At 41.5% G+C, this 23,640-nt stretch overlaps 2 protein-coding genes across 3 annotated transcripts; one reads left to right on the top strand and one right to left on the bottom strand.

The window, feature by feature from the left end:
• Nucleotides 1-4,528: 4,528 nt before the first annotated feature.
• On the bottom strand, nt 4,529-9,191 carry rangrf (RAN guanine nucleotide release factor). 2 transcript variants are annotated; one of them, XM_041894476.1, is made up of 7 exons: nt 9,091-9,191; nt 7,244-7,316; nt 6,597-6,686; nt 6,393-6,509; nt 5,827-5,989; nt 5,316-5,410; nt 4,529-4,895 (listed from the first exon to the last, which is right to left on the bottom strand). In XM_041894476.1, the coding sequence occupies exons 3-7, from the start codon at nt 6,674-6,676 to the stop codon at nt 4,769-4,771; spliced, it is 582 nt and encodes a 193-aa protein (XP_041750410.1). In that variant the 5' UTR covers nt 6,677-6,686; nt 7,244-7,316; nt 9,091-9,191; the 3' UTR covers nt 4,529-4,768. The 2 variants fall into 2 exon arrangements, with proteins under 2 accessions (XP_041750410.1, XP_041750411.1); XM_041894477.1 differs by lacking the exon at nt 7,244-7,316.
• A 283-nt stretch (nt 9,192-9,474) lies between these two features.
• LOC121579679 lies at nt 9,475-14,575 on the top strand. The gene is made up of 10 exons (XM_041894475.1): nt 9,475-9,526; nt 9,806-9,937; nt 10,040-10,200; nt 10,520-10,621; nt 10,947-11,024; nt 11,713-11,829; nt 11,935-12,033; nt 12,206-12,351; nt 12,531-12,734; nt 14,394-14,575. The coding sequence occupies exons 2-10, from the start codon at nt 9,818-9,820 to the stop codon at nt 14,432-14,434; spliced, it is 1,068 nt and encodes a 355-aa protein (XP_041750409.1). The 5' UTR covers nt 9,475-9,526; nt 9,806-9,817; the 3' UTR covers nt 14,435-14,575.
• The last annotated feature ends 9,065 nt before the right edge of the window (nt 14,576-23,640 follow it).

The raw sequence follows: 23,640 nt of genomic DNA, 5'->3' as shown, positions 1-23,640 counted from the left end.
CACCTTTTGCCTTGATGACAGCTTTGAACACTCTTGGCATTCTCTCAACCAGCTTCACGAGGAATGCTTTTCCAACAGTCTTGAAGGAGTTCCCACATATGCTGAGCACTTGTTGGCTGCTTTTCCTTCACTCTGCGGTCCAACACATCCCAAACCATCTCAATTGGGTTGAGGTTGGGTGATTGTGGAGGCCAGGTTATCTGATGCAGCACTCATCACTCTCCTTGGTCAAATAGCCCTTACACAGCCTGGAGGTGTGTTTTGGGTCATTGTCCTGTTGAAAAACAAATTATAGTCCCACTAAGCGCAAACCAGATGGGATGGCGTATTGCTGCAGAATGCTGTGGTAGCCATGCTGGTTAAGTGTGCCTTGAATTCTAAATAAATCACAGACAGTGTCACCAGCAAAGCACCATCACACCTCCTCCTCCATGCTTCACGGTGGGAACCACACATGCAGAGATCATCCGTTCACACAAAGACAAAGACACGGCGGTTGGAACCAAAAATCTCAAATTTGGACTCATCAGACTAAAGGACAGATTGCTCGTGTTTCTTGGCCCAAGCAGGTCTCTTCTTCTTATTGGTGTCCTTTAGTAGTGGTTTCTTTGCAGCAATTCGACCATGAAGGCCTAATTCACGCAGTCTCATCTGAACAGTTGATGTTGGGATGTGTCTGATGCTTGAATTCTGTTAAGCATTTATTTGGGCTGCAATCTGAGGTGCAGTTAACTCTAATGAACTTATCCTCTGCAGCAGAGGTAATTCTCGGTCTTCCTTTCCTGTGGCGGTCCTCATGAGAGCCAATTTCATCATAGTGCTTGATGGTTTTTGCGACTGCACTTGAAGAAACTTTCAAAGTTCTTGAAATGTTCCGTATTGACTGACCTTCATGTCTTAAAGTAATGATAGACTGTCGTTTCTCTTTGCTTATTTGAGCTGTTCTTGCCATAATATGGACTTGGTCTTTTACCAAATAGGGGGATCTTCTGTATACCACCCCTACCTTGTTACAACACAACTGATTGGCTCAAACGCATTAAGAAGGAAAGAAATTCCACAAATTAACTTTTAGTAAGGCACACCTGTTGATTGAAATGCATTTCAGGTGACTACCTTATGAAGCTGGTTGAGAGAATGCCAAGAGTGTACAAAGCTGTCATCAAGGCAAAGGGTGGCTACTTTGAAGAATCTCAAATATGGTTACTTCATGATTCCATATGTGTTATTTCATAGTTTTGATGTCTTCACTATTATTCTACAATGTAGAAAATAGTAAAAATAAAGAAAAACCTTGGAATGAGTAGGTGTGTCCAAACTTTTGACTGGTACTGTATGTCTCAACCACACTCCCCTTCATCGCCTGGAACATTCCAGTGCTTGTAGCACTCTGCCAAATGGCCTCAAATTGCACTGTTCTATTTTTGTCCGTAGCCCACACCTTTTAAATATTTACATAATAATACATTTGATTCATCCACTGTCATATTGATGGAGGATAATTTGATTCCCAGTTGTTGAGTATAAGTTTTTTCAAAATCATTAACGAGAGAAGTATGGTCCACCCGATTGGGTATCTCACCGCACCCTCATATGCCATGTCTTGAAGTATGCAGATAGACAGATTAAAAGTAAACGTACGTTGTAACTTATGACAGCCAACTTTCTAACGCCGCCCATAACTTTTGGACTTTATAGCACTCCCAGAAGGCATGGATTATTAAGTCCTTGTTAGTTTTACACTTAAGACATGACTCTGCCGTTGTGCTGTAGAATTTGTGAATTTTGTCTCTTGTATTATAAATTCTATACATTAGTTTATACTGGATTAAGCATACATTTTAGTTAACTGTAATTTGGTTAGTTATGTTCCAACACTCCCTCCATCTTGTGCAAGGCATCAGAATTGAATATCATATTAATGCGATTACTGACATCCAGGAGTTGGGATGTGGTGCGTGACTGCAATGTAGGTGGCCCTGAACATGGACGCAGTCAGGTATAAAGATAGGTCACTCATTAAGCCACAGGTCAGTTCACAGGGTGAAGATCCCTCATTTAATGAGTTTGTAGCCTGATCCCAGATCTGTTTGTTCAGTCTTGCCAACACCTATGGTCATTGATTATACAACGTAAACAGATCTGGGACCAGGCTTATGCATTTGGTCTTTTTTTTAAATAGAGCAAAGGTCTTGGTTTTACGCTCCAATAAGAATCCAATTCAAACTGGTTTCTGATCTCTGAAGCACAATAAGGTAACAATAGGCTGCTGTGGTTGCTGACACGTTGTGTGCAGCAGGATAGTTTATCCATCCAATAAGAATAGGAAGATGTTTGAGTCAGAATAATTCTTCTGCAGAATGTTCACCACAAGCTTCCTCCACTTTTACTAATAACGCCCATACCTCATTTATCAAGTTACTGACTGCTGTGAACTTATGTAGCTTGAGTACTAGGAAACATCTATTACACAATTGAATCTACAGAGAATTTGGACATCTACAGATTAGGCAAGACTTCTTCAAACGTACATGAACAATCTCAGCACAGTATTGATAGAGAAAGCATTGACCTTCAGAGTAGATTTGATTACAAACCCATTGCAACAATTATTTTCACAAATGTAATATAAACTTACTGCAGAAATTAGACATGAGCTTATTTTTATAAAGTATAGTGAGGTTTGTTCATACCGCTTGCCTTACTGTAAAATTGCTCTCTGAATGTATAGCTTACTGCTTCTATTGCTTCTAAGGTTGACCAATATTGTACAATGGGTCTGCTTACTTGACGCAGCTTGGTTATTTAATTGCTGTACATCCATTACAGGCATTTTGATCTCTCGAATGAATGTATTCATTGTCTTGTCTAGATCAAATCTCTGAAGGATATTTATTTACTAACGTGATTCTGATATTGGTTTGCTACACAGCCATATGCAGTGCCATGTAATGTAATCTTGTAGGACAAAAAAAAAAGGTAATTGCTGTCAAATGGAAATTATGATTTCCATTTCAAGGGTAGCAGTTAAACATGGGTTGTTTTCCATTGTATTTCAGTAGACAAAGAAAGCCCTTGTTGTGAAGGAATTGACAAAGTAAAAAGGTTGCAACTTCACCTGATTATGAGCTCATAAGTTATAGTGAATGCTCCGACTTAAAATTTAAGCTGAACTAAAATATTAACGCAACATGCAAGATTTTCAAAGATTTTACTGAGTTACAGTTCATATAAGGAAATCAGTCAATTTAAATAAATTCATTAGGCCCTAATCTATGGATTTCACGACTGGGAATACAGATATGCATCTGTATATTTAAAAAAGGTAGGGGTGTGGATCAGGAAACCAGTCAGTATCTGGTGTAACCACCATTTCCCTCATGCAGCGCGACATCTCCTTCGCATAGAGTTGATCAGGCTGTTGATTGTGGCCTGTGGAATTTTGTCCCACTCCTCTTCAATGGCTGTGCGAAGTTGCTGGATATTGGCGGCAACTGGAACACATCGATCCAGAGCATCCCAAACATGCTCAATGAGTGACATGTTTGGTGAGTATGCAGGCAATGGAAGAACTGGGACAGTTTCAGCTTCCAGGAATTGTGTACAGATTCTTGTGACATGGGGCAGTGCATTATCATGCTGAAACACGAGGTGATGGTGGATGAATGGCATGACAATGGGCCTCATGATCTCGTCACGGTATCTGAATTCAAATTGCCATCGATAAAATGCAATTATGTTCGTAGCTTATGCCTGCCCATACCATAACCCCACCGCCACCATGGGCACACTGTTCACAACATTGACATCAGCAAACTGCTCGCCCACAAACTGTCTGCCCGGTACAGTTGAAACCGGGATTCATCCGTCAAGAGCACACTTCTCTAGCGGCCATCGAAGGTGAGCATTTGCCCACTGCAGTCGGTTACAACGCCGAACTGCAGTCAGGTCAAGACCCTGGTGAGGACGACGAGCACACAGATGAGCTTCCCTGAGACGGTTTTTGACAGTTTGGCAAGAAATTCTTCGGTTGTGTAAACCCAGTTTCATCAGCTGTCCGGGTGGCTCGTCTCAGACCATCCCGCAGGTGAAGAAGCCGGATGTGGAGGTCCTTGGCTGGCGTGGTTACACGTGAGGCCGGTTGGATGTACTGCTAAATTCTCTAAAATGACATTGGAGGCAGCTTATGGTAGAGCAATTAACATTCAATTATCTAGCAACTGCTCTGGTGGACATTCCTGCAGTCAGCATGCCAATTGTACACTCCCTCAACTTGAGACATCTGTGGCATTGTGTTGTGACAAAACTGCACATTTTAGAGTGTCCTTTTGTCCCCAGCACAAGGTGATCATGCTATTTAATCAGCCTCTTGATATGCCACACCTGTCAGGTGGATAGATTATCTTGGCAAAGGAGAAATGCTCACTAACAGGGATGTAAACAAATTTGAGAAATAATTTTGTGCACATGGAACATTTCTGGGATATTTTATTTCAGCTCATGAAACATGGGACCAACACTTTACATGTTGCGTTTTATATTTTTGTTCAGTTTAATATCAGCATAAGCAAAGTTCATACAATTTAAGTAAACAAATTATACCACGAGAAGACAACCAAAGCCAAAGCGCAATCTTGAGTGGTTTTTACTTTGAGCAGTAACTTGCATATTACATTATGTCTGTCTTTGAGAGAACAAAAAGATTGGAGATGAGTGTAAAGGGAATGTCTGTTGAAGCGATGTGGTGGGCTGGACCTGGAGCCCTCTTCTACCCAAACACGCCTGGGTCGTGTAGTCTGAGAGACTGCAGTAAATGCTGGAAGTCCTGCAGCGTCCATGGCTCTGTGTCCTCCTGCTGCTCTCCTCCTATCCCCACTGCACTGCTGCTGCCAGGGCTGGGAGGGCAGAGAGGCGAGGGGGTCGGGAGAGGTTAGGGAGAAGGAGTAGCGCTTAACATAACAGGCAGCTTGGGAAAAAGTGGTAATACCAGGGTAATAGCATTGGTAACAAGTTATAGTAGTTAATGAGAACATTGATACCCTGTTTTCAGTTTAATTTATATTAATATAAAATTACATAACACATTTTGCCACATAGTACATTTTGCATAAATTATGTCCTACCCATGCTTTATCCATATATTACAAAAAAATAAATGATTTTTTGTTGAATGATTTTTCATGTCTTCTACTTCATAAAACTCCAGTACTAGAACACCAGGGATAGACAGGAGTCCCCTATGGGCACTGTTCAAAAGTAGTCCACTATATAGGGAATATGGTGCCATTTGGGACAAACACCCTGTATAACCTCACCTTATGCTGAGGGGGTCGTTGAAGGTCACTAGAACATCCGTAGAGAACTGTGGTAGTCGGAACAGGCCAAGGTAAATGGTCACTGTATTTTTGGCCTGGAGGAAGGAATGCAACAAAATAAGATACAATTCTTGATAACCAGAGCTGGAACAGTTAAAATACAGTTTACCAACAGTTGAGGTGAATGCCAATGTCATATAAACCTCCACATGGTTTCAGACTATATAACTGCAATTGACATGACCCTTCTGACTGTGACAAGGAAAGGACTAGCACTTGTGCGTTTCCTGAAAAGACTAGGCTATAAATCCTCTTGAGTATAGCACACATGACTACCAAGGTGAATAATGGGCGTATACTGATTGTGCAAAGGGTTGGGCATTGGTACGTTGTGAGGCTACAGGTGAGATTGTCAGTGAGGTCACAGTGCACTTACTTTCAAAAAACAAGGTTACAATTTCACTAAGAATAAATACATTTTCAGAACTAAGAAAGAAACAGACTGACGTACTTCCTCATTGAACTTGGCCACACACTGTGTTCCAGTGAGTAGAAAGGCAGAGCTGCACTCCTCCAGGGAAAGGTCTGACTTGGGAAGGGCCACCACAGCCCTGACCTCTGATGTCCCTGGGGCCGACGCCTTGTTGCTTCCTGCTACATCCTCAAAGTGGTACCTAAAGGTCAATGGTTGCGTTAAGAAAGGTGAGGCTGAGCAGTGAGCAGTTCCTATGCAATGCTTGACTTGGACTGAAATATGTGCCGGTCCTCATTTTGAGTGCCGGTACTGTTTATATTTAGGTGCAGGAACGCCACAATACTTTTGAGTTAAAATCTATAAGGAGGTGCAGGAACTCAAAACATAGAACATTTGGAGGTGCCAGTACTCAGTTCCGGTGAGCTCCTGCCCAAGTCAATCACTGGAAAAACACACAGGATTCATCCCACATGGTACTCTATTCTACATATAGTGCACTACTTTTGACCAGAGCCCTATGAACCTTGGTCAAAAGTAGTGTGCACTATAAAGAGAATAGGGTCCCATTTGGGATGAACTCACACCACAATTCTGGTGCATACCTGGCAGCGTCTCCATTCTGGACATGGCTCTGTAACTCCAGTAGCTCCACGATGATGCTCTGGTCAGTGTGGTCGTGGGCAAAAACCTCCTGGTTGTCTGGAATCTCCCTCAACTCACTGCTCATATACAAGGGAGGGAGGGTCAGAGAGAGGGAGAGAAGGTGTTGACCATAGAAATGTGTTGACCATGATATTTAGTCTCACCTGATGTCTTTGGCACTGTGAGGGATGGTGGCTGACAGGGCTCCTCCAAATAGAGGACGAACCATTGTGGCATTCTGCATTCTGGAGGAACTAGGGGAAATAAAACAAGACAGGGAGATAAATTAGAGACTTGTGGGGCGGACTCATTAGGGACTTATGAGGGCTGACACATCATCAGCATTCTTATTTAGCTCTTGAAAACCCTTCTTATCTGTAGGGTTTTCAGCGGTTAGTTCTGCCCACGGTTGCCTGCTTGTGAACTACAATTCCGATGCTGTGTTTTAACGTTTAGAAACGTCAATAATCATTGCTTGCGAAACGGTTTTCAAAACATATGCTGATATGCCCCTTATCTTTCATATCAGCGAGAAATAATTTTTCAAATAAATAAGATGCACTTACTGTAGCAGTTTTACACAGATCCATATGCTGCTTTAGCCCTTGATCATAACTCAGTGCCATTACATTACACATAAGTCATTGGAGAAAGGCGTCTTCTGTACCGGGGCGTTTTGTTAAGAGCCCCAACGCTCGGTCTGAACATTAACACGCATCCCTTGCGGTATGGTTTTGGAAGGATAAGGCCCTTATTTTTCATATCAGCGAGAAATCATTTTCAAAAAACAAAAGGTTAAATTGATACACACCTTTATAGGGTTAGTGTTCCCACATGGCCATATCTCCACGGAAGACAGAGGCCTAAATAGCTATCTAGCATGCCTGAAAAGGGGAAGAAGTGTAGTTCATCAACTGGAGGAGCACACAGCGTTAGCCCAAGATGTACTCTTAAAGAACGTATATGTTATTTTCAGAGGTAGACTGGCTCTGGCAGCCAAAAACTCCATCTAAACGTGAATAATTCTCAATTGCGATAGAGTTCTAGAAACATAAAGCCATTTACTTTCATATCACATCAAAATAATTTCACGAATGCAAAATATACACATACTGTACACTGTTTGTACCGGCTTTATCACAATTGTAGCAGACAGTATTTTTCAGTGACAACGTGTTTCTGGAGGCTTTCTTCCATTACACACAGGTGTTTGGCGCGTGCTAGGTAGCTAATTAGCACAGGTGGTCCATCTGGCAGTCTAGACTTGACAAACAGTTCATGCAGCTTTTGTATTCTGATCATGGAATTCCGAACAAGTAATGCCTCTACACCTACATTTAATGTGTCTACCATGTCCACATTGCATTCTGATTCCCTTTTCAAGCGCTATATTCAAATGCAAGTATACATTATGCATATGGTGGAAAATACTAAATATAATAACAACAACAACTTGATGGCAATCGCCATTTAACCTCTAACTAGCCAGCAAACTAACTAACAAAATTAAAGGGATTGAAAACAGGTTAGCATATCTCGAGGCCAAACAATTAATCTAATCTGGCTAGCATTTATGAAGCTCGCAAACACGTTCCTCACACGCTGATAATGTATTTCCGCCAACGTTTAATGAAAAATGGCCATGTGGGAACCCTACAACTAAAAGGTGTGTAGTAATTGAAAATGATTTAAATGGTGATATTATAGATACCTTGCTTATAATTCCAAAACCGTACCGCAAGCGAGACGTTTTAAAACAACACATGCCAGAAGATACTGGGTGCGTTCGTAAATTCACTCTGGCTATCTATTCCGATTTAAGAGGACTCTGAGTGTGCCAGAGTGCAAATTAATTGATGAATTTACGAACGCGCAACACCGGTTGAATATGACCGGTGTCAGTAAACATCGGCAAAAAACGTAATTAAATTGTTGCCAGCAGCACAGTCACCAACTCTCTAGATAACATGAAAACTGGCTAACCAGCTCTGCTAGGGCTTGAAAAATGGTCTGAGTGAGGTGTTCTCTCATTTATGTCTGGAAGTAGCTCAGTTGGTAGAGCATGGTGTTTGCAACGCCAGGGTTGTGGGTTCGATTCCCACAGGCGGCCTGTATGAAAAATAAAATAATGTATGCATTCACTAACTGTAAGTCGCTCTGGATAAGAGCGTCTGCTAAATTACTAAAATGTAAGTTGCTAGCAAGCTGGCTAACTTTAGCCAGTTAGCTTGGGTGCTTGAATGTCATTGTCAGGTCAGAACTCTCGGATCAACCCTACGCCTCCGCCAGAGCGTCCAGTGTGCGCTCTGAATTTACGAACGGACAATTTGACAACGCTCTGAATTTACGAACACTCTGGCACTTCAGAGTGAATTTACATACACACCCACTATCATCATAGGCGCTAAAGGTAGTTAGCGTCTATGAATGGGTTATATTCTTATTAGGCTACTTGTTATTTGTCACATACACGTGTTTAGCAGATGTTATAGCGGGTGTAGCGAAATGCTTGTGCTTCTAGCTCTGACAGTGCAGTAATATCTAACAAGTAATCCATGATTTAGGTACCCGCTATTCAATCACAACATCAGCGAATAAACCACTGGTATTGCAAACGGTATTCATTTTTACAGTTAATCAACAATTTTATTAACCTACCTGAGTTTTTGTAAGCACAAACACAACACGAAGGGCTACAAAGTTGCCATTTTTATTGGCGGAAGTAAACAGCGAAAACAGACATGTAAAACCAGAGAATAATCTGACTCCGCGAAGTAATGGCTAGAAAGGTACTGCCATCTAGCGAACATCGGCTGAATGTCAGCTAAATGGTCTAAAATATAAATGTTCTTGTGCAAGTTTTTCAGAAGTAATCACGGTACCCCAAAACCATCAAAAACAGCATGTAAAGTACATAAAAAAGCTGTAAAACTTCAATTTCCTCAGACTGTCTTTATTACATCACAACCCTTCTATTGCGTCACTACAGAATTACATGGATCAGACATTGTGACAATGAACAAGCTTTTTGTTGAGATCAAATCAATCAATTATCAATTTTAACGTGGAGGGAAGTGACCATCAACCGAATGAGGTAAGTGAATGGCAAACACCTTCTGGAATCAATAGTGATGATTAGGCAACAAAACTCAAATTCAGTTTGTCAGATGTTTTTGTACCTCCAAAAAGGTTCTATATCAGCATAGGCCTACAGGGCAGATGGCATGAAATAGGGGCACCACTTTTGACTAAGAGTCTAACAGACTTTTGGAAGAGTCTAAAATACTTTGTCGTCAATGCATCCCTTTACAATGCTCTTTTTTTACACAATACAATATCTCACTGAAATTCAGTCTCAGACTCTCATCTATAGGTGTCACACGCAATGACAGACTCTGGCGCTGGATCATCATTGATGCCCCTGAGAGGCATTCTGAAGAATTCTCATTCATCTGATGAACCAGAGCTTTTAGTTCATAATCCCGACTGCCCCCTGCGCTGCCAGGTACCATCTCCTGCCGTTGTGCCCTTAACCCCTCCAGGGGGGGGGTGAGTCAGGCAGAAGACACATTTCAGTGGTTAAAATAAAGTATGTATTCTGCTTCAGTCCTCCCCAGTGCCCCTGACCCAGCTGCAGTGCCACCTCAGCCTTGGCTCCAACTCAGCATCACTATCCGACACAGGCATGCCCCTCAAAGGCATCCTCAGGACCAGCATCAGCTCTGGGGCGACGGAAACACAGAAAGATTGTAACAGTTCTAAATTTCGGTGAGGTCCTTTTTATTTCCCCCCTTATTATCCCTCAGTGAAAGAGGATGGGTGCATTGCACATTGCTTGGGGTGCATTGCACATTGGTTTACTTACATTTACTAAATTCAATATCAACAAGCTTTTGTTATCCCTATGTTTCATGCCTGAAAGGTTTGTTTGAACCTTGTGCACTGTATTTCCACCATGCTTACTAGGCCTAATTATATTCTGCTCACCATTCAGCCGTCTCCCCTGTTCTGAGTTACAAAATCAAGAAGATACGAGGAGATGCACCATTTAGGCTTTAGAACTTTGTGGTCCTTGCCTATGTTTCAGGAAGAGACAGAGATGGGACGAGGGCAACATCCTAGCCACTAGCTGTCACTCCTGGCTGATGCCGGTGTCAGGGAGTAAGGAAGTCAAACCTGGGCCTCATCTGTGAGTAGATCAGAATGATGGAGGTATATAGGGAAATTGATATCCATAGTGGACATACTGCCATTGCACCTGCAATTCGTTGATCAATCATCTTCAGTGAATGAAGTAAAAAGACAAATCTCAGTTTACCGTGGACAATATACATTCTTCTTCTTCTTCTTCTTCTTCTTCTTCTTCTTCTTCTTCTTCTTCTTCTTCTTCTTCTTCTTCTTCTTCTTCTTCTTCTTCTTCTTCTTCTTCTTCTTCTTCTTCTTCTTCTTCTTCTTCTTCTTCTTCTTCTTCTTCTTCTTCTTCTTCTTCTTCTTCTTCTTCTTCTTCTTCTCAGGTGTAGTGTCACCATGTTGGATGGGGGTGCAGGCACCAGTACATCAGGAGAACAGATATGTCTGTGTATGAGTAAGAGGTAAGAGGACAGAAAGAACATTGGATTTTATGCATCAGATATGCTGTGTCTGTCTTGATGTACAGTACCAGTCAAATGTTTGGACACACCTACTCATTCAAGGGGTTTTCTTTATTTTTACTATATTCTACATTGTAGAATAATAGTGAAGACATCAAAACTATGAAATAACACATATGGAATCATGCAGTAACCAAAGAAGTGTTAAACAAATCAAAATATATTTTGTATTTGAGATTCTTCAAAGTAGCCACCCTTTGCCTTGATGACAGCTTTGCACACTCTTGGCATTCTCTCAACCAGCTTCACCTGGAATGCATTTCAATTAACTGGTGTGCCTTGTTAAAAGTTAATTTGTGGAATTTCTTTCCTTCTTAATGCATTTGAGCCAATCAGTTGTGTTGTGACAAGGTAGGGGTGGTATACAGAAGATAGCCCTATTTGGTAAAAGACCAAGTCCTTATTATGGCAAGAACAGCTCAAATAAGCAAAGAGAAACGACATGTCAAACACAGAAGTCAGGCAAAATGTCCCTGTATTGCAATTGGGAATTACATTGATTGGAGAACACCTAAGATGCCATGCCTCCACTGACAGCATCAGGCTTTGTCTAAAACTCAAATAACCGATAATGTCCACATGGTTGAGTGGCTTATTATTCCTTATCTGACCTGATATTCTTTCTCAGGAAGAAGAGCCAGAGCTGGAATGAGATGAGTATTATGGCCACTCAGCCTCCCTACACGGACAACCCCTGGATGAAGGCAGACGATGGGTTCACTGCCTCTGTTGACCTATTTACTAGGTGCATTTGCAAGTGAAAGGGTATCATTAGCATACACCATTCTGTGTCCATCTCTCCTCTCTCCCTCTAATTACCTATCCTGTGTGTTTCTGTCCTCTCCTCTAGGCGGTCCCTGTCCCTCAGGGATGATGCAGGTCCCAGCCACAGCAGTACCAGCACCTCTTACAGCCAGCCTCCGTGCTCTCCACTGAAGCCTGGGAAGAAGTGAGAACACACAGACAAATATATTCAGACGCATACACATATAGACGTTATCAGTACCCTATGCTACAAGGCCCAAGATGAATGTGTGATTTTAGGGGAAACTCTTATTCAGCATGTCTTTCAGTTTCTTACTGACTAACTACGCTTCAACTTAATACATTTTTGCCTTTAGCTCATCAGCCTCAAATCAGTATCCAAACCGAAACCAATTAGATCAACCTAAGGACACCTCACAACACGGGATGATGGGCTCGTCAAAACAGGTGATAGAGGCAAAGGCTATGGCCACAGAGGAGAGTGCAGACATAGATCTCTATGGTGAGTAGATAAAAAAGCACACAATTACAGTACTCTACGGTATTGAATAATCACCCCCAAATGCATCTTGTCTATGCATTGAGCAGATGTTGAAAGCTAAGAGCATTGTGGTTCTATTTTATCTCACCTGCTGCCTTCTCACCTGACAATCACCTTGTTGAATTCATTCATCCTCACAGTGAGCCCCAGCTTTGAGCAGCTGAGGAAAGCCCACTTCAGAGAAGACAGAGAGGTGCTCCTGGCTCGGAGATCTATAGTCAAAGATGATGATGAGGATGAAGATACGGAGAGTACGGATTACACCGTCCCCATGCTAAACTATTGCAGCTGCACCTCCAGTGGCGGGGGATACGCAGCATCGATGTGCAAGCGAACACAGACCGGTGAGTTACGAACATGATATGACACTGTTATGAACATGATATGAGACTTTCTATTATCTACACTGCACTCATATAAACTCAGCAAAAAAAGAAACGTCCTCTCACTGTCAACTGCGTTTATTTTCAGCAAACTTAACATGTGTAAATATTTGTATGAACATAACACGATTCAACAACTGAGACATAAACTGAACAAGTTCCACAGACATGTGACTAACAGAAATGGAATAATGTGTCCCTGAACAAAGGGGGGGTCAAAATCAAAAGTAACAGTTAGTATCTGGTGTGGCCACCAGCTGCATTAAGTACTGCAGTGCATCATGGACTGCACCAGATTTGCCAGTTCTTGCTGGGAGATGTTATCCCACTCTTCCACCAAGGCACCTGCAAGTTCCTGGACATTTCTGGGGGGAATGGCCCTAGCCCTCACCCTCCGATCCAACAGGTCCCAGACGTGCTCAATGGGATTGAGATCCGGGCTCTTCGCTGACCATGGCAGAACACTGACATTCCTGTCTTCCAGGAAATCATGTACAGAACGAGCAGTATGGCTGATGGCATTGTCATGCTGGAGGGTCATGTCAGGATGAGCCTTTAGGAAGGGTACCACATGAGGGAGGAGGATGTCTTCCCTGTAACGCACAGCGTTGAGATTGCCTGCAATGACAACAAGCTCAGTCCGATGATGCTGTGACACACCGCCCCAGACCATGACGGACCCTCCACCTCCAAATCGATCCCGCTCCAGAGTACAGGCCTCGGTGTAACGCTCATTCCTTCGACGATAAACGCGAATCCTACCATCACCCCTGGTGAGACCAAACCGCGACTCGTCAGTGAAGAGCACCTTTTGGCAATCCTGTCTGGTCCAGCGACAGTGGGTTTGTGCCCATAGGCGACGTTGTTGCCGGTGATGTCTGGTGAGGACCTGCCTTACAACAGGCCTACAAGCCCTCAGTCCAGCCTCTCTCAGCCTATTGCAGACAGTCTGAGCACTGATGAAGGGAATGTAAGGGGTGTAACTCGGCAGTTGTTGTTGTCATCCTGTACCTGTCCCGCAGGTGTGATGTTCGGATGTACCGATCCTGTGCAGGTGTTGTTACACGTGGTCTGCCACTGCGAGGACGATCAGCTGTTCATCCTGTCTCCCTTGTAGCGCTGTCTTAGGCGTCTCACAGTACAGACATTGCAATTTATTGCCCTGGCCACATCTGCAGTCCTCATGCCTCCTGCAGCATGCCTAAGGCACGTTCACGCAGATGAGCAGGGACCCTGGGCATCTTTCTTTTGGTGTTTTTCAGAGTCAGTAGAAAGGCCTCTGTAGTGTCCTAAGTTTTCATAACTGTGACCTTAATTGCCTACCGTCTGTAAGCTGTTAGTCTTAACGACCATTCCACAGGTGCATGTTCATTAATTGTTTATGGTTCATTGAACAAGCATGGGAAACAGTGTTTAAACCCATTACAATGAAGATCTGTGAAGTTATTTGGATTTTTACAAATTATCTTTGAAAGACAGGGTCCTGAAAAAGGGACGTTTCTTTTTTTGCTGAGTTTATTATGGTTTGTCACAAACTGTCATCATGAGTGATTATGATTGTTCTTAGAGGTAACTAAAAGGAGGAACTGAATGAATAACAAGCTCTCCTTTTATCTTCAGTGGATACGGAGAAGGAGAAGACAACTCCCTCAGATAAGTGATGAGTGGGTGTCGGTGTCTCGGCCACTGTCTCTGCGCCATCACCATGCTTATGTTACATCCCACCTGCGTGAGTCAAGGTCTACAGTACCAACGCGTTACCACATCAATAGACTTGTAAGAAATACACACCTCAAACGTTATTCTCTTGTTGTCATTTTTTATTACTATCCCAGTCAGGATTTACATTTTCACCAAAGACTTCCTTGAAAGTTGATCATCCCTCCTGTTAACACCAGAGGGTACTGTGGAGACACCGCCAAGGCCTAACCCTAGCGTAGTCAGTCTTAATGTGACTAAATAGGTGTTGGAAATAGAGATAATATGTCTTTATCACTTCTTTACTTTTGAAGTGGTTTTTTCTGACTCAGAGTTTCAGACAGCTTGCACTTCTGCATCCAAACATCTGAGCATGTCAATAGACAGTATATGGAACACCTGCTGTGGTTAGCTTAGGCACACGTGTGTTCTGGCAGGGAAGGTACAGACAATGTGCACTTCTGCATCCAAATATCTGAGCATGTCAATAGACAGTATATGGAACACCTGCTGTGGTTAGCTCAGGCACACGTGTGTTCAGGCAGGGAAGGGACAAACAATGAGGAGGACTCCCCCCCCCAGCGGTTTAGATAATGATTCTCTCTACACAATGACCTCTTGTTTTCTCACCTAAACTGAAATTAGGCAAACTATTAGAATTTTAGCAACCAGGAAATGGCGGAGTGATTTCTGCATATTGCACCTTTAAAAGAAGTAGTTAGTCATTACAACTTCCAAAAAATTAGGAATCACTGTTCAACACCTTATGCATTTGGAAAGTATTCAGACCCCTTGACTTGTTACGTTACAGCCTTATTCTAAAATGGATTACTTTATTTGTTTCTTCTCATCAATCTACACACAATACCCAATTATGACAAAGCAAAAACAGTTTACGGAAATAAACAGAAATATCACATTTATATAAGTATTCAGACACTTTACACAGTACTTTGTTGAAGGACCTTTGGCAATTAGAGCCTTGAGTCGTCTTGGGTATGACGCTACAAGCTTGGCACACCTGTATTTGGGGAGTTTCTCCCATTCTTCTCTGCATATCCTCTCAAGCTCTGTCAGGTTGGATGGGGAGCGTCACTGCACAGCCATTTTCAGGTCTGTCCAGAGATGTTCGATTGGGTTCATGTCCGGGCTCTGGCTGGGCCACTCAAGGACATTCAGAGACTTGTCCCGAAGCCACTCCTGCGTTGTCTTGGCTGTGTGCTTAGGGTTGTTGTCCTGTTGGAAGGTGAACCTTCGCCCCGGTCTGAGGTCCTGAGCGCTCTGGAGCAGATTTTCATCAAGGATCTCTCTGTACATTGCTCCGTTCATCTTTCCCTCGATCCTGACTAGTCTCCCAGTCCCTACCACTGAAAAACATCCCCACAGCATGATGCTGCCACCACCATGCTTCACCGTAGGGATGGTGCCAGGTTTCCTCCAGATGTGACGCTTGGCATTCAGGCCAAAGAGTTCAGTCTTGGTTTCATCAGACCAGAGAATCTTGTTTCTAATTGTCTGAGAGTCCTTTAGGTGCCTTTTGGCAAACTCCAAGCAGGCTGTCATGTGCCTTTTACTGAGGAGCTTCCGTCTGGCCACTCTACCATTAAGGCCTAATTGGTGGAGTGCTGCAGAGATGGTTGTCCTTCTGGAAGGTTCTTCCATCTCCACAGAGGAACTCTGGAGCGCTGTCAGAGTGACCATCTGGTTCTTGGTCACCTCCCTGACCAAGGCCCTTCTCCCCCGATTGCTCAGTTTGGCTCTAGGAAGAGTCTTGATGATTCTAAACTTCTTCCATTTAAGAATGATGCAGGCCACTGTGTTCTTGGGGACCTTCAATGCTGCAGACATTTTTTGGTACCCTTCCCCAGATATGTGCCTCGACACAATCCTGTCTCGGAGCTATACGGACAATTCCTTCGACCACATGGCTTGGTTTTTGCTCTGACATGCACTGTCAACTGTGGGACCTTATATAGACAGGTGTGTGCCTTTCCAAATAATGTCCAATCAATTGAATTTACCACAGGTGGACTCCAATCAAGTTGTAGAAACATTTCAAGGATGATCAATGGAAACAGGATGCACCTGAGCTCAATTTCGAGTCTCCTAGTAAAGGGTCTAAAAACATTATGGGGTATTGTGTGTAGATTGATGAGAATTTGTATTTATTTAGTAAATTTTAGAAAAAGGCTGTAACGTAACTAAATGTGAAAAAAGTCAAGAGGTCTGAATACTTAGTGTGTGTGTGTGTGTGTGTGTGTGTCAGGGGGCAGCATTATTACATTGTATTGTTTACATGAAAGAGTGATTATCCACACAATCCAAAGGCATTTGACTTTTGGGGGTAGTGTTATCAATAGTTTACTTACAATTCAAACAGATTACTTTTAGCTTGTTCTTTACAGTAATCTGTTCCGTAAAGTCTATTGCTGGTGGAATTGAGCAATGCAAAGATGTCTTAAGGCTCACACCTAGCTCACTTCCTCTTAGTCACATGTGTCACTGTGCCAACAGCATAGCCCACAAGCACCAGGCATTTCTGCATTGGTAACTTGACCCAATGAGTATCTCATGTCAGCTATCTCATTAAAGTATTACAAAGCAGAGTAGCCTAAAGTACAGTACCTTCAGAAAGTATTCATACCCCTTGACTTATTCCACATTGTGTTGTGTTACAGCCTAAATTCAAAATTGATTAAATCTTTTTTTCTCACGCATCTACACACAATACCCCATAATGAAAAAGTGTTTTTAGAGATTTTTGCAAATGTATTGAAAATGAAATGCAGAAATATCTCATTTACATAAGTATTCACACCCCTGAGTCAATACATTGTAGAAGCACCTTTGATGGTGATAACAGCTTTGAGTCGTCTTGGATATGTCTGTATCAGCTCTGCACATCTGGATTTGGGGATTTTCTACCATTCTTCCTTGCAGATTTTCTCAAGCTCTGTTAAATTAGATGGGGAGCGGCGGTGAACAGCAATCTTCAAGTCTTTCCACAGATTGTCAATGGGAATCAAGTCTGGGCTTTGGCTGGGCCACTCAAGGACTTTGACATTATTGTTCTGAAGCCATTCCAGCATTGCTTTGGCTGTATGCTTGGGGTCACTGTCCTGTTGGAACGTAAATCTTTGCCCCAGTCTAAGGTCGTTTGCAAGTTCTCATCAAGGATTTGCCTCTATTTGGCTCCATTCATTGTTCCCTCTATCCTTACCAATCTCCCAGTCCCTGCCGCTGAAAAGCATCCACATAGCATGATGCTGACACCACCATGCTTCACGGTAGGGATAGTGTTAGATGGGTGATTAGCTGTGCCTGGTTTTCTCCAGACATAGAGCTTTGCATTCAGGCCAAAGAGATCAATTTTTGTCTCATCAGACCACAGAATATTTTGCCTTATGATCTCAAAGTCTTTTACATTCCTTTTTGCAAACTCCAGGGGTGCTGTCATGTGCCTTTTTCTCAGGACTGCCTTCCAGCTCTAGGCAGAGTCTGGGTAGTTCTATATTTTTTCAATTTCCCAATGATTGAGACGACTGTGCTCTTGGAAACTTTCAACAGTAATTGTTTTATACCCTTCCCCAGATATATGCCTCATCACAATTCTATCTCGGAGATCTACAACAGTTCCTTGGACTTCATGGTACAGTTTCTGCTCAGACATGCACTGTCAACTGTGGGACCAGTGAATTTAAAATTGAATAAATAAAAAAATATATTCCATTTAGATTTTTTTGTCACTGCCCTACACACAATACCCCAAGTGGAATTATGTTTTTGAAATTTGTACAAATTAATAAAAAATGAAAAGCTGAAATGTCTTGAATCAATAAGTATTCAACCCCTTTGTTATGGCAAGCCTAAATAAGTTCAGGAGTAAAAATGTGCTTAATAAGTCACATACGTTGCAATAATAGTGTTTAACATGATTTTTGAATGACTACCTCATCTCTGTACCCCACACATACAATTATCTGTAAGGTCCCTCAGTCAAGCAGTGCATTTCAAACACAGATTCAACCACAAAGAACAGGGAAAAGCAGACATTGAGTATCCCTTTGAGCATGGTGAAGTTATTACTTACACTTTGGATGATGTGTCAATACACCAAGTCACTACACAGATACAGATGTCCTTCCTAACTCAGTTGCTGGAGAGGAAGGAAACCACTCAGGGATTTCACCATGAGGCCAATGGTGACTTTAAAACAGTTACAGTGTTTAATGGCTGTAATAGGAGAGAACTGAGGATGGATCAACAACATTGTAGTTATTCCACAATACTAACCTAATTGACAGAGTGCAAATGTTGCACAATTCAGGTGTGGAAAGCGCTTAGAGACTTACCCAGAAAGACTCACAGCTGTAATCGCTGCCAAATGTGCTTCTATAAAGTATTGACTCAGAGGTGTGAATACTTATGTTAATGAGATATTTATATTTCATTTTAAATTAATTAGCAAAACTGTCTAAACAGGTTTTCACTTTGTCATTATGAGGTATTGTGTGTAGATGGTTGAGAAAAAAAAAATGATTTGATCAATTTAGAATTCCGTCTGTAACACAACAAAATGTGGATTAAGTCAAGGGGTGTTTCTTTCTAAATCATATCGTAACAAACAATTGAATTGGCCACAGACTCCAATCAAGTTGTAGTGACATTTCACGGATGATCAAATGAAATTGGATGCCCCTGAGCTCAATTTAGACGGTCATAGCGAAGGGCTGTGAATACTTATGTATATTAGTTATTTCTGCATTTCATTTTCAATAAATTAGCTACATTTTCTCAAAACATGTTTTCACTTTTTCATTATGGGGTATTGTGTGTATATGGTTGATAAAAAAATAAATATTTAATACATTTTGAATTCAGGCTGTAATACAACAAAATGTGGAATAAGTCAAGAGGTATGAATACTTTCTGAAGGCACTGTAGATCCACTCTAAGGGCTCTATTCAATCTGTATCATAGAAGTTCAGTGTTACAGCATGATTGAAATATAAAGGCAATGTTCCCGCCTTAGCGGATTCTGCATTCACGGTAGACACTGCATATGTCGGCTCAATCGGAAATTACCTTTACATTTCTCACACAATCTGTAACGCTTCAGCGATACAGATTGAATAGAGCTCCACACAACGATTATCTGTAGATAAGTTATAAAAACATTCTCTGAAGATGTTATTTCCTCACTGCAGGAACAATACTGCTCTACAAAGACAAAATGCAGTAACTACACTTTTGGTCAAACTTGAGTTAAGACTGAAATCAGGCTTTGTAGAATCTGTTTCATCATGTGACAAAGTGTCCTGGTTCAATTATGTTCCATTTCAGATAAGATGAGTGTGAAATTTGCAGTAACTACAAAATCCAAGTAAAAACCAAGGCAAACAGCAGTAACTGAAGCTACTGCACTTTGGCTTTGTTCTACCATGTTTTGACTGCAGTTACCCGCTCTGCCATACACAAACAGTGAAACTGAGAAAGATGGCTTTAAAGTTTATTTACTGTCCGGTCAAATATGTTGTAGGTAGATAAGTGACAATGCACTGATGTATCATCTTATTATGAAGTAATTTCTTATGCATATCAACCATGACCACTGATTTGACCTATGACCCCTAAGTCAAATAAATGACCATACAAAGTCAAACAGAAAAACAACAAGAAAGTTGGATAAACACATTTAGATTGTAGATATTGCACAAAGTCAAAACATTTTTTAAAGTATAAACATTCTGCGTGATGAAATAGACCTTACCTTATGGTGAAAAAATGCTTGAGGGTTACTACAATACAACATTAAAAACATAACTACATAAAACCATTAAATACAGTTGGAATGTAGTTAGAACTCTCAAACTGTTTCCATCAAACAGAAAAACAAGAAAGTCGGATAAACACATTTAGATTGTAGATACTGCACTTGCCTTTGTATGACGAACAACTATATGGGTAATGCAAAGGCAGAGTGCAGTATCTGCATGTTAGGGGTCATAGGTCAAATCAGTGGTCATGGATGATATGCAGAAAAATTACTTCATAATAAGATGATACATCAGTGCATTATCACTTATCTACAACATATTTGACTGGCTAGCAAAAAAAAATGTAAAGCCATTTTTCTCAGTTTCACTGTTGGCATAGTTACTGCACTTTGCCTTTGTAGGGCAGAAAGCGCCATTCTGGTCCACACTCATTTTTGCAATGTGTAAAAAAAAATGTTTTATTTTAATTTGTAAGCAATCTAATTTCGTCAGGTAAAAATGTTTTTTGAACTCACATTTCACAATCTGACATAATGGTAGGCAACTTTATTTGGCTCTTTTTCATAAAAAAATATAGCATGACTGAACGAAGAGCCAAATGAACTGCTCTTTTAGGTGAACAGAGCCAAAAGATCCAGCTCACCAAAAACATTTGGAATGCCCATCACTACTGGTGTGGCTGGTCCTGGGTCACTGAGCTGGATTACAGGTTTAATCACATGTTTACCCGCCCTCTTTTTTTCTCTCTGTCTCTCTTTCTCTTCCTCCTTCTCCTCCTCTCTCTCTTTAGCTACATTGGGGAAAACAAGTATTTGATACACTGCCGATTTTGCAGGTTTTCCTACTTACAAAGCATGTAGAGGTCTGTAATTTTTATCATAGGTACACTTTAACTGTGAGAGACGGAATCTAAAACAAAAATCCAGAAAATCACATTGTATGATTTTTAAGTAATTAATTTGCATTTTATTGCATGACATACAGTGAGGGAAAAAAGTATTTGAACCCCTGCTGATTTTGTACGTTTGCCCACTGACAAAGAAATGATCAGTCTATAATTTTAATGGTAGGTTTATTTGAACAGTGAGAGACAGAATAACAACAAAAAAAATCCAGAAAAACGCATGTCACAAATGTTATAAATTGATTTGCATTTTAATGAGGGAAATAAGTATTTTGTTGTTGTTATTCTGTCTCTCACTGTTCAAATAAACCTACCATTAAAATTATAGACTGATCATGTCTTTGTCAGTGGGCAAACGTACAAAATCAGCAGGGGATTAAATACTTTTTTTCCCTCACTAAGTATTTGATACATCAGAAAAGCAGAACTTAATATTTGGTACAGAAACCTTTGTTTGCAATTACAGAGATCATACGTTTCCTGTAGGTCTTGACCAGGTTTGTACACACTGCAGCAGGGATTTTGGCCCACTCCTCCATACAGACCTTCTCCAGATCCTTCAGGTTTCGGGGCTGTCGCTGGGCAATACAGACTTTCAGCTCCCTCCAAAGATTTTCTATTGGGTTCAGGTCTGGAGACTGGCTAGGCCACTCCAGGACCTTGAGATGCTTCTTACGGAGCCACTCCTTAGTTGCCCTGGCTGTGTGTTTCGGGATTTGTCATGCTGGAAGACCCAGCCACGACCCATCTTCAATGCTCTTACTGAGGGAAGGAGGTTGTTGGCCAAGATCTCGCGATACATGGCCCCATCCATCCTCCCCTCAATACGGTGCAGTCGTCCTGTCCCCTTTGCAGAAAAGCATCCCCAAAGAATGATGTTTCCACCTCCATGCTTCATGGTTGGGATGGTGTTCTTGGGGTTGTACTCATCCTTCTTCTTCTTTCAAACACGGCGAGTGGAGTTTAGACCAAAAAGCTCTATTTTTGTCTCATCAGACCACATGACCTTCTCCCATTCCTCCTCTGGATCATCCAGATGGTCATTGGCAAACTTCAGACGGTCCTGGACATGCGCTGGCTTGAGCAGGGGGACCTTGCGTGCACTGCAGGATTTTAATCCATGACGGCGTAGTGTGTTACTAATGGTTTTCTTTGAGACTGTGGTCCCAGCTCTCTTCAGGTCATTGACCAGGTCCTGCCGTGTAGTTCTGGGCTGATCCCTCACCTTCCTCATGATCATTGATGCCCCACGAGGTGAGATCTTGCATGGAGCCCCAGACCGAGGGTGATTGACCGTCATCTTGAACTTCTTCCATTTTCTAATAATTGCGCCAACAAAGACCAGCTCTCTGGTCTTGGCCATTGTGGAGAGGTTGGAGTCTGTTTGATTGAGTGTGTGGACAGGTGTCTTTTATACAGGTAACGAGTTCAAACAGGTGCAGTTAATACAGGTAATGAGTGGAGAACAGGAGGGCTTGTTAAAGAAAAACTAACAGGTCTGTGAGAGCCGGAATTCTTACTGGTTGGTAGGTGATCAAATACTTATGTCATGCAATAAAATGCAAATTAATTACTTAAAAATCATACAATGTGAATAGACTCTGAGATCATAAGGCAAATAGGAAAAACTGCAAAATCGGCAGTGTATCAAATACTTGTTCTCCCCACTGTATGTGTATATGTGTGTGTGTGTATATTTATTTATTTGCGAGAAAAAAAACATATGGGAAGTGGAAGTGATGCAGACATTGGAAGTGATGCAGACAATTACATTGATGGAAGTTACAATCTATCTGAAATATTAAAGCTGATCTACCCCCTAAAAAAAAGATTTAAAAAAAATAAAAAATAAAATTACAAAAATAAAAGAAAAAATAATAAAAGAAAAAGGCTGTCACAACAGCACAAACACACCCAAATCCACAAAGTGACGCAGTGAATATTGAATAAACGACTACATATTTGGTCAATTCAATCCAAGTGTGTTTGTTTTGTTTTTATACAGTGTCAGGTGGGGATTCAATCCAATCGCGCTTTGTCGACAATTAACCTTTTAAAGGCAATGTTTCCGCGTTCGCAGAGACCACATTCACGGTTAACACTGCATTTGTGGGCTTTACCTATAAGCTTGCTGCCAGCTCTTAGCAAACTGTTGGAAAAAATTGTGTTTGATCAAAAACAATGCTATTTCTCTGTAAACAAATTAACAACAGACTTTCAGCATGCTTATAGGGAAGGGAACTCAACATGTACTGCACTGACACAAATGACTGATTGGTTGAAAGAAATTGATAATAATAAGATTGTCGGAGCTGTACTGTTAGATTTCAGTGCAGCCTTTGATATTATTGACCATAACCTGTTGTTGAAAAAACTTATATGTTATGGCTTTTCAACCTCTGCCATTTCATGGATTCAGAGCTATCGACAGTTGAAGTCGGAAGTTTACATACACTTAGGTTGGAGTCATTTAAACTTGTTTTTCAAC

The sequence above is a fragment of the Coregonus clupeaformis genome, chromosome 13 (assembly GCF_020615455.1).
Source record: "Coregonus clupeaformis isolate EN_2021a chromosome 13, ASM2061545v1, whole genome shotgun sequence".
Taxonomy (NCBI): domain Eukaryota; kingdom Metazoa; phylum Chordata; class Actinopteri; order Salmoniformes; family Salmonidae; genus Coregonus; species Coregonus clupeaformis.
This window is presented reverse-complemented; position numbering and strand designations above follow the sequence as displayed.

Bases quoted from the DNA above. Each gene is read 5' to 3' on its own strand.
- rangrf (XM_041894476.1), bottom strand. From the start codon at position 6,676: ATGCAGAATGCCACAATGGTTCGTCCTCTATTTGGAGGAGCCCTGTCA. The intron at 5,411-5,826 runs GTACGTCAGTCT...TCCTTCCTCCAG, and splicing joins TGGCCAAGTTCAATGAGGAA to GCCAAAAATACAGTGACCAT. The intron at 4,896-5,315 runs GTGAGGTTATAC...CTGCCCTCCCAG, and splicing joins AACGACCCCCTCAGCATAAG to CCCTGGCAGCAGCAGTGCAG.
- LOC121579679 (XM_041894475.1), top strand. From the start codon at position 9,818: ATGACAGACTCTGGCGCTGGATCATCATTGATGCCCCTGAGAGGCATT. The intron at 9,938-10,039 runs GTACCATCTCCT...ATTCTGCTTCAG, and splicing joins ACTGCCCCCTGCGCTGCCAG to TCCTCCCCAGTGCCCCTGAC. The intron at 12,034-12,205 runs GTGAGAACACAC...TTTTGCCTTTAG, and splicing joins CCACTGAAGCCTGGGAAGAA to CTCATCAGCCTCAAATCAGT.